General features: G+C 37.4%; 1 protein-coding gene across 3 annotated transcripts; it reads left to right on the top strand.

The window, feature by feature from the left end:
- The first annotated feature begins 5 nt into the window (after positions 1 to 5).
- NMRK1 (nicotinamide riboside kinase 1) lies at positions 6 to 8,927 on the top strand. 3 transcript variants are annotated; one of them, XM_088157112.1, is made up of 9 exons: positions 6 to 361; positions 2,291 to 2,350; positions 2,762 to 2,852; positions 3,498 to 3,546; positions 4,945 to 5,107; positions 5,186 to 5,257; positions 6,220 to 6,329; positions 7,297 to 7,387; positions 7,781 to 8,927. In XM_088157112.1, exons 2-9 carry the CDS (start codon positions 2,322 to 2,324, stop codon positions 7,818 to 7,820), a joined length of 645 nt encoding a protein of 214 aa, XP_088013238.1. In that variant the 5' UTR covers positions 6 to 361; positions 2,291 to 2,321; the 3' UTR covers positions 7,821 to 8,927. The 3 variants fall into 3 exon arrangements, with proteins under 3 accessions (XP_088013238.1, XP_088013240.1, XP_088013239.1); XM_088157113.1 differs by having other exon boundaries at positions 299 to 340; XM_088157114.1 differs by having other exon boundaries at positions 7,297 to 8,927.
- Positions 8,928 to 10,488: the final 1,561 nt, after the last annotated feature.

The following is a 10,488-nucleotide window of genomic DNA, read 5'->3' as shown; positions in this document are numbered from 1 at the left end:
GCCCCGGGGGCTGCGAGGGCGCTGCTGCCGGGAAGTCGGCCGAGGCTTCCTCGTGTGCGCGGGGCTGGCCCGCCCCGGCGGTGGGCGCTCCCCGGACTGCTCGGTCGGTCACGGGACGGAGGAGGCGGGCGCTCCGCCTGCGCTGAGCCTTGCTGCCAGCAGGATCTGCTCCTGGCTCCTCGCGGCGTGGTTGGAGTTAAGTGCGAACTCCGGAGGCGCCGAAGTGTTGGAGGCGCGGCCGGTGGAGGCGCGGCCGGGAAGCTCCGCCGGCCCCGTTGTGCGGGCTCGTGCCTGTGAGAGACGTTCCCGGTCCGGGCCCGGTGCGCCTTCGGGTGTCCCCGTACGTGGGAGCTTTGCCGCGGTATGCCCTTAAAAATGGGGTGACAGCAATGATGTGCTAGCGTTGTTACGGGTTTGTGCTCTATTTTAAGAGCCAAACTGACTCAAGGCAGAGTAGTTTAGGATTTCTGTGTTGCAGCATTTGTGACAATTTGCTTTTGAAATTTGTTTTAGATATTACTCAGTGGGGCAGAAGAGTTGGTGTGGTTTTTAATGATGATATTTTTGCGGTAAACTGGGATTAACTTGCATATAGACAATGACATAAATTAAAGTCCAAAGGTGATCGTGTTAGTCGGGTTTGTTGCTTAACATCCTTTGTGGGACAAAGGGTAATTCTCTGCAACACAAACCTTACTGATGATTTTTAGAAAAGAGCTTTTTTATCTTATTTTTAAAGTAGCCTGAATAACATCACTTCTTAAGAACAAATTATCTGTCTTCCCTCTTTGCATTGCCAGTACTGTAAGCATTCAATGCATCACTGAATTTGGAAATTATATTATGTTTTAGAAAACCAACTATATTATAAAACCAATGTGTACTTACTTTGAAAACTCACAAGTGCCAACTACTGCAGATAAGCAACACCATTGCAAAGCAATGGTTGTCATAAGGGTGATGGCTTGGACTAGTCAATGTGTCTTACGTTGTTTTTCTTTCAACATAACCATACATTAAAAAGAATGCAAAGATCATATCATAGACATGTGAAACAGTGGAACTTCGTTGCACCAAATGCAAGAGGATGTTATTGTTTCAGGCTCCACATGTGCCTAAAGCTTACTTTCACAGAAACAGTGTGGTTTTGTTTTCATATTGATGCCCTGTAACAGTTTTGTCTAGTATGCTACAGGTACTTGTTTGTCGAAGGCAGGGAGAGTTTTACCTGCTCAGTCCTTTCAGATCTTAGGTGTCATAGTTCTTAACCTTCCTAAGTGTGACCTGGGAGGAAAGAGCAAAAGGGGTGAAAAAAGGGTGTTTGCATGTGGTTAAATAGTTAAAAATTGATGTGTGAAACTGAAAACAAACATTATTTCCCCTCTGTCTTTGCAGAGCTGTTTTTCAGCTGCAGAATTTTTCCAGGATAGTTCACTATGTACTCTGCAAACACCCATTCCAGAAGAAAGTTCAAGGGAAAGAGCTGGGACAAGGCAGAATTGTGTCTCCTGGCAGCTCTGGCTACTGAAGATGTTCAGGCAGTGAGAGACTCAGAGTTGGTGGGATATTGTGGCAGCAGCAGGGATATGGTGGACAAATTAACCCTTAGAGGTTACTCTTAGATCTTTTCAGGGGCTACCTAGTCCTTCTCAATACTGAGTTAGCTAGGATGTCTTAAACTGCCCTTACAGTAGTTTTAATCTTCCAGATTAATCTGTGGTGGAGCAGAGGGAGGAGGATTTGTATGGTCTTTGTTGTTAATGCCCTCAGAAAGAGAGCGGTGAATTACACAGTGGATATTGCATTACTGAGACCAGGTTCATAAAAAAGAGTATGTTCAAAAATTCTTTTATCTTAATGAAATTTTAAAACATCTTTCTCCTCAGCATGCCACTTGTTTCTTTCTTAATGATTTTGTTTGTTTTGTCACAACAGCTTCTGTTTACTTAGTCTTTTTTATATTGCTAATGCTTGAACTGGTGATTGTGCTTTTCTTTAGGAACTTGTATGATATTAATGTCATTAGAACCGAGACTCCCAGAGTTCCTTTCAAATTATTAAAATACTGTCAAAAATAAAGTACAATGGAATTTATGATGGGGCGTATATATTGCAGGTTTTTTGTTAGCATTAGAACAAGCAGCTGAGGTTCTGACTGTCCCTTTGCAAAAAGAAAAATGATGGACAACAGGACAGAAAATAAATGATATGTATAATTGTTATTTCTTAATACCATAGTTGCCTTCTTGTTCCTGAATTAAGATTTTTCACTGGCTATTGTTTTTGGCAGTAAAACGGAAGAACTGAGGAGAAGACGAACTATGAAAGTATTGGTTATTGGCCTTGGGGGGTAAGTTATGCAAAATTAAATTTCCTTCACAGCTTAAGACATGTTTGCTTCTCAGAATGATGTGATATAATTACTATTTCTGAATCCATATTGTTTTGAAACTGGATTACAAATGCAACGTATAATTGTATAGTTTAATAGCATGTAACTCTTAAATTGTTCTGTGTCTGTTGAAGACCTCAGTTGCAGGTAGCATCTTTCTTGGCACTGCTTGATTTACTGTACTGATTGTTGAAAACTGTTGTAACATGCCAGAAAATTTCTGGAGATGAAGGATATTTTATGTAACTAAAATTTGGGGGAAACTGTATTGTTTATTTCTACCTACATAGAAATGTATGTTTGAGCTTGTACATATGTTTAAAAGATTAGTTTTTGCCTTGGTGAACTTTTTACAATGTTTTCTAACAGTGTAACAAATGGAGGGAAAACAACACTAGCAGAAAAACTTAAGAATATGCTTCCCAACTGTGATATAATCTCTCAAGATGACTTCTTTAAGGTAATAGTTTTAATAGAAAAACCTCATAGGTAAAAGTAGGCTTGAGTAGATTTCAATTATTTTTCACTTCTCCTCTTGATGAACATTTAAAATTGGTGCTGCTTAAAGTAATGTTAATTTCAAAATAATCATAAAATGAGCACTGGGGCAATTGAAATTTAAGTGGCCAAACCACTGAATATACTCAGCCAAAAGAAGTTTCCTGCCTTCTTTGCCACTCTTTTAAAATAAGACGTGGGTGTATGAGGGATGCATTTTTCAATATCCTTTGTGCTAATGAGTTTAATGATACTATCTTAAGCCTACACCCGTACAACAACAAGTAGTTCTTTGTCTCCCCAGTTAAAACAGAAAAACAGCTTGTGTGCGTATGTTGGGGATGTTAGTTAAAGAGGGTGAAGGAGCTCTTATTTCTCAATAAAGCTCTAATGAACTTAAGTCATATGATTTGGAGTGTTTGTTGTTCTAGATTAAATAAAGTTTTTGTAGTGTGTTTTAACAGTTGTTTACATCAGTTTATGTTGAAGATAAATTCAACTAATTGGTTAAAAAAGCATATAACCCTTTTGTTTATTACCAGAGTGTATATTTCTCAGCATGGTCATAAAAGCAACCTTGAAAAAATTAATTTTTTTTCCTCTTCAGCCAGAGTCTGAAGTAGAAACAGATGAACGTGGATTTAAGCTATATGATGGTCAGTAACTCTGATGCACTGCCTTTGAACATTGTATTGAATTTGTTGTGCTGAGCTTCAACACTTCTTCCACTCCATCCCCTCGCCTCTCCCCTTCCAAGAAGGCAGTAAACAAGTGGTTGTTTCAGAGCAATCCTTCTCTTAGTTTCATTCAGCTCACTGAGATATTTAAGAAAACTTGCTTAACTAGTAAATTGCTCAAGTTAGTGCCTGCCTTTCCTTTTCTCTTTTGAATCTTTTCCTCTGTTTCTTCACTTGTGTCTGGTTTAGTAGCAAGTGGTACTGTTCAGTTAGAAGTCTTGGCTTGCAGTACTGGCATAAGCTTAATCTCAGTGCTTGGTAAGGCCCTTTTTTTTTCACTTTTGCTAGTGAACTCATGGGATATCACTGTTAGGTTTTCCAAGTCAGTCAAAACTTGCGTCTATCCTGACACCTGTATTTCATGTCAGATCTCACATAAAGAACATATATTTTTAAGTTCATGATTAATGCTGGCACAATTTGTTCTTCGAGATGTCTAGATCCAGATCCACTTTAGGCCAGTGTTTTGCCTCAGGTCATATCTGCTTGTAAACAGTTGCTTGGTTAGTTGCTAATCTCTGTTGATACTTCATGATCACAAAATGTACTGCTGAGAGTATTGGTCAGACCCTTCAGCTGTACCTGAAAACTGGTGATTTCCAGCTATGCAGTCTTTGGTTCAACTTCAAGACTTCATGTAAATGGAATGTGAAACTGGAGGGATAAAATAAATGGACTTTCTTAATCAAATATCCAGGTTTAATGCTGCTCTTAAAAGACCTTTAAAAATGTATTTGCTGTTATGGTATCTTAAAGCTGCCTTATTTCTACCTTCCAGTACTTGCTCAATATATTCTTGTGTGTCTACAGACAAAAACAGGTGTTATGTTGTGTTGTACGTTTGCTTTGTACACCATGCTCCTTTAAGTCTCTCTATGCCTACCTAATGAACCTTACAAAAACCCAAAGCAAAAAACGTTGAATGTTCACTCCCCTCTCTACAATTGACAGAAGGGTGAAGGTCTCAGGGTTAGTAAATTTTTACAAGTTTGTGGAAGCAGAGAGCAGTCCCTGGAGTTTCTGTCATGAAGTGAAATGCTGTGAATTCAGTTCAGACAATATTAGATGTCATAAAGTTTGGAGAGACTACATTCAACATAAATACCTCAGTCCTGGTGCAGACTTTGATTTCAGGAAATCATCAGTAGCAAACACAGAACTATGGATATAATCTTTGGGGTAATCCTGTTCCTGTTCATTTAAATTTGTATGTAGATTATTTGATTCTTACTGATTAACATAGGGGTATTTAAGGGTTCTTTTTTTTTTTCTTTTATTCTTTTTTTTTAAGGGATATTTAACTTTGTTTTCATCTAGTACTTGATGCCCTCTATATGGATGAAATGGTGGCAAGTATTCGCAATTGGATGAAAAGGCCAACAAGCTCAGGTGTTATGACAGAAGAAGCACAGAATACATGTGACAATCTGAAAAATGTTTATATTTTGATTGTTGAAGGCTTTCTCCTTTACAATCATGAGTAAGCAGTAATATGTAACCTGGTAAATTAAAAGCTACCCTAAAATGGAAGAAGGAACTAAATATATTATTATCTTAGGCCACTTAATGAACTATGGAATAGAAGATATTTTTTGACCCTTCCTTACGAAGAGTGCAAAAGGAGAAGGAGGTAAGATTATTTATTGACTTACTGTTTAAAGTATCATTGCACCCCCTGAAGTCGTCCTTTTGTTCTATTCTTGAAATTTAAGATCATCTATCCTCTGTTTGTTAGTTTGAGGTTTATTTGGTTTGGTTTTTATTTTAGAGTACATGGTATTAAAGTATTAAGTGCTTTACAAACACTAAAAAGAGAATTTGTTGTCCTGATAAATTATTTACTGATGGCATATTTGAGTAAAACCATGTTTAAAATGAGAAATGCTTAAAAAAATACTAAGCACTCTTATACTTGGTTAAATACAATTAATTTATGATTATTCTTAGAGTAACGATGTTAATGTGTGGGTTTGAAGTTCATGTATGGGTTTAGTGTATGGTTTTGTTTAGGCTGTCCTTTAATTTTACTGTGGGCCAGAACTAGGTTATTAAGCCAGTGTCTGACTTGCCTCTAAATTTGGAGCAATACTGTGTGCTTGGAATAGTATATGTGCACATATTCAGAATCTGTTGGCTGAATGAAGAAGTCTTCAATTCAATTCGCTTTGGTTGATATCACTTTCTTGGTTTCTCACTAGACACGCCAAAGACTTTAGTGTCCAGAATGGAAGAGTCTAGACTAAACAACTAGTCATTTAAACTTTGAGAAACCTGTATACCTAATAAAAAGAGAAAATGTAGCTTTTTTTGGTAATAGTGTCAATACAGTTTAATTTATCTGTAATACCTTTTACAATTAAAACGCCCAAACTTTGACCTTATCCTAAATGCGGTTTGATTGGCAGAAATAGATAAGATAGCAGAAGACAGCAGTTCATATCACAGGTTGAATTAAAACATAGGAGCCTCCTTGCCTCCCAAAAAATACAGCCAGTCTTTCTTTTTTTGTTTTGAATAAAAGCTATTTTTAACCAGCTGACACTAGGGGAAAATATAAAACTTATATGGGAACACATATGTATTTTTGTCTAGCACCAGAGTCTATCAGCCAGCAGATACACCAGGGTACTTCGATGGACACGTGTGGCCTATGTATTTGAAATATAAAAGTGAATTGGAAGAGAATGCAAGTATGCAAGTTGGTATGGTATCCTTAATTTTAAACTTATAAAATGCTTAAGTGTAGCACTTGTACAGTTTTTGTCGAATTGTGGGATTTTTAAAATGGGACAAAATTTTCTTTAAGATTTTTTTTTCCACTTAGTAGGTTTTGATGTTTCTGTTGGTTTATATTCCAAGCCTATAGGGATTTTGTTTTTTTTATTTACTAAAGAAAATTAGGAAGTTAAAAAATAGAAATGTTCTGATCACTAATTAAGTCCACTTAACAAGATCACTTGTTAAGGTAACACACGTATATCTAAATAGGAAGCTTCTGAGATGATAGCTGATGCACTGGCAGAGTTCTTCACAACAAAACTGAAATCCTGATGAAGTCTTGTAATAAACTGAAGATACTTTCTAGGTGCTGACTGTCTGCACTACAGTCACCAGTTTTGCATGAGAAGTGTCAAAGCTGGGCCAGCTGTTGGGGCAGTCCCACAAGTTTTTGTGATGTTCACACTTACAGCTCTTGGACTACCTGCTTCTGGAGTGGGGGCCAGAGGGAAGGGAAGTTGGGTGGCTGCTTCATCATCAGCTTCATCACAATGCTTCTTGCTGTGCAGTCAGAATAAGAACTGCCGTGCTCTTCTAGAACTTGCTCAAACACTGAAACTGAGGAACTTGAAATTATCTACTGTGCAGTAACCTTTTTGCCAAATTATTCTATTGTTCCACTGTCCTCACGTAATTACCATTATGCTTATGGAGACTTTTGTACCACAAAAGGTTGTATATGAATTATTAAGCAGAATACATTTCCATTATGCTGGGTTTTTTAACATGCAAAACAAGTTTGCTGAAGAGGAAAAGGGGAGGTGCTGTTCTTGGATTTTGTTTTTTTCTTCTCTTCTGATGGCATCTGTAGGAATACAGAAAACTTTACCAATTGCCATTAAATATAGTTGGCATAGAACTCATGAACGCTTCTTCTTTTTTCTTCCTCAGATTATTTGGATGGAACAAAATCCCAAGAGGAGCTTTTATCCTACGTGTATAGTGATATAGTACAGGAATTAAACAAGCTGAGGGAAGAAAGTTAAGTCATGTTACTGGAAATTGAATCTCTGTATCCCATTCCATGCTAACAAGAAGCTAATACATTAATTTGAAAATACTGCAAGAATTATCTAGATCTATATTTCTTTTATGTGCTACAGCACCATGTTTGCTCATTACTCTGAGTCAATTTCTGTTAAAACTGTGACCATTCCTGGAAATGGAATGTTCTAAGATCATAGTTGAATCCACTGCTACTTAATGATAAAAAAATAATAAAAAATGGGGAAGAGAAGGAATATGGGATAAAGTATCAATGAAAACAACTGTGTTCAATATAAACTGATAAATATATTACTTTCTAATATAAAGTGATGTCACTTGCAAACACTGCAGGTTAGATATGTCCTTTGTATTTATTTTAAATCAGCAGGTCACAGCATGATAAGGTAGAAAGCCTGGGTTCCATTTGATATGAATTGAAAACACCAAGACTGTCATACATGGCAAGCCAACCAACTGAGCAAATTCTCTGTGTATGACCATAATTCTACTTCATATAACACAAGAGGTTTTGTAAGTAATTATTAACTCTCTCTCGGGTATGGAGACAGAGACTCCATTTAGGGGTATGAACAGTGCATTCCTTAAAATTCCTTTAATCAGACCTGTTTTGGCTGAGCTTTAAATCTGATTGAATGTATACATTTTAAAGAACATGAAGATTTTTGTACACCAAACTAAACCATAAAGATGCACTTCTGTTGGATTAATAAGCCTATCTGAACATGGATGATTGCAATTTGAAATTATCATATAGGAATGACAGTGATTGCCTCTAATACTTTTAGGAGCTTAGTATCACTGATAAACATGCTTAGAGGAGCTAGCTGTGTAAGTTTATGTAAGTTGTTATGCTGCTTATTCAGTAACTGATTGAATACATCACACCTAAACTTATTTAGACTTGCTAAATACCTCTCTCTGATGTTTGCACAATAATTTTTGTGTTGTGTATTGTTTAGAGCAGTTGGGAATAGATGTAGAGAAAACGAAAACAAACCTGAAGAAGACTCAGATTGTTGGAAAAAGATGGGGAAATAAGATGTAGAGAATGGAGATGCATCATTAACAAGATACAGTATATATATTTTGCAGAGATTGATTGGAATGGCACAGACAACTAGACAATAAATCCATGCTTCAGGGAGGAAGAAATTATTGTTATTAATATTTGTAACTCACGTTGAAAGTGAAATGAAACTGAAATGTTGTGAATGAAAACAGGAATGCTAAACAAATGTGAAAGCTTTGTTATAGAATTTGTGTATATATATTTACACAAACTAGGAAACTGGTAAATTGGATCATATTTTATTGCTGTATAAGTAATGTCTTACCTCTTATATTTTCTAGACAATATGTTACATTTTTATCAGCCAGAATAAAACTGCAGACATGGAAAGCAAAAGATGGATTATATTACTTGATATGTGACAGCTGAACTGGTCAGTACTACTACATGTAGTACTTTATTGTAAAAGTACTAAATCTATGTATAATAAAAAGATGGTATCAGATTCTGGCTGTGTTTAGCTGTGTTTAAAACAAAGTGCTTTCAAATATAATTTTGTATTATTGCACTAATTGTATTTTGCACTAAAAAGACTTCATATTGCATTTGCTCATATGCTCTGATGGACTGTCTGGCTTTAAACTGTATTTTTGTTTTTATTTCTCTTTGGAAAGGGTACAGTTGCAAGAAATTAGCTAATGCATGGAATGGTTGTGGTGGGCTGACCTTAACTAGCCACCAAAACTGCTCTCTTACTTCCCCCTCCTCAACAGAAGAGGGGGGAAAAAATGCAAGGATTTGCATCTTGACTCATGCGTTGAGATAAAGACAGGAAGATCACTCAACGGTTACTCACATACAGTCAAAACAGACATGGTTTGGGAAATTATTTTAATTTGCTACCAATAAAATCATAAATAATGAGAATTAAGAACAGATCATAACACACATTTCCCCCACCCCTCCCTTCTTCCTGGTCTTGACTTCCCACACAAATTCTCTTCCTGTCTCCCACCAGCACAGGGGGATGGGGATTGTGTTGCTCCTTTCTCTTCAGCCTTCTGCTGCTCCAGAGGGGGGTCCCTCCCACAGGGACAGCCTTCCGCTTCTACCTGCTCTGCATGGTGATTCAGGAAAGGGAGTGGAATGAAAAATGGTACCTGACTTTATTCTGAAGTAGTCCTACATTGGTGCTATGGCAAGGAGCTCAGTTTTGTCAGATCCTCGTAAAGGGAAAAATGGTAGATGAACTTCAATACAGATCTATGCATTTGTGGTGTAAATCATTATTGGAATATGCATGGTACTAAACCTGTGCTTCAGCAACTTGTAATAAGAGTTTAGGGCATAGACCTTTCACAGTTCTCCTGTAACCATGCCACAGTTTGGAGCTGCATTTTTTTTTCAATTTTTTTTTTTTTTTCAAACAAAACAGGTGGTCTTACTTGGCTTCTGCGTAAGACCAGTGGACCCATGTTTTCAGAGCTTAGCAGCTCTGGTTTCTACATTTAGAGGGAGTCCACAGTGGAGTTACAAGAAGGACAACTATGTGTCAAGGGACTAGAGAAACTGCTTTGCGAGGAGAGATTAAAAATGGTGGGAACACTCACTGTGGAGTGGAGAAGACCAAGGGGATAGTGGGCCATGGTTTACAACATCTTGAAAGCTGTGAGTCAGGTGGATGCGGAACTAGTATTCACCAAATTTTACAAATACTAGTCAAATATTAGCCAAAAGTGGCAGACAGTACGAGCAAGTTCAAAAGGGATCCAGAAGATTCATTGACACTTCGCCCCCATGAGAAGCAGTAAAAGAAGCAAACAGTCCTATGTCATGGATGGTCTATAGAAACTGACCGGGCTCACCTGACTAAATGATGTGCTTTTGCCAGTTGCTGCAGCAACTCAGCCACAAAAGATAATGAACTCTTCTGAGTCTGTTTGATAGATAAAATATTTCAGGTATTTCATTGTAACAGCTTACAGAGTTGATCTAGAACTTGGCATGTTGGCAGATGTTTTTGGATTGAAGGTGGTACAGCCCTTGACAGAAAAAAGCTTTTTTTT

Source organism: Sturnus vulgaris, chromosome Z, assembly GCF_052056855.1.
Source record: "Sturnus vulgaris isolate bStuVul1 chromosome Z, bStuVul1.hap1, whole genome shotgun sequence".
NCBI classification, from domain to species: Eukaryota; Metazoa; Chordata; class Aves; order Passeriformes; family Sturnidae; genus Sturnus; species Sturnus vulgaris.
Note: the sequence above shows the minus strand (reverse complement) of the source record. Positions and strands in the feature narration are given on the sequence as shown.

Coding starts and splice junctions, on each gene's coding strand:
- NMRK1 (XM_088157112.1), top strand. CDS start 2,322: ATGAAAGTATTGGTTATTGGCCTTGGGGG. Junction 2,351..2,761: donor TTGGTTATTGGCCTTGGGGG/GTAAGTTATGCA, acceptor GTTTTCTAACAG/TGTAACAAATGGAGGGAAAA. Junction 3,547..4,944: donor TGGATTTAAGCTATATGATG/GTCAGTAACTCT, acceptor GTTTTCATCTAG/TACTTGATGCCCTCTATATG.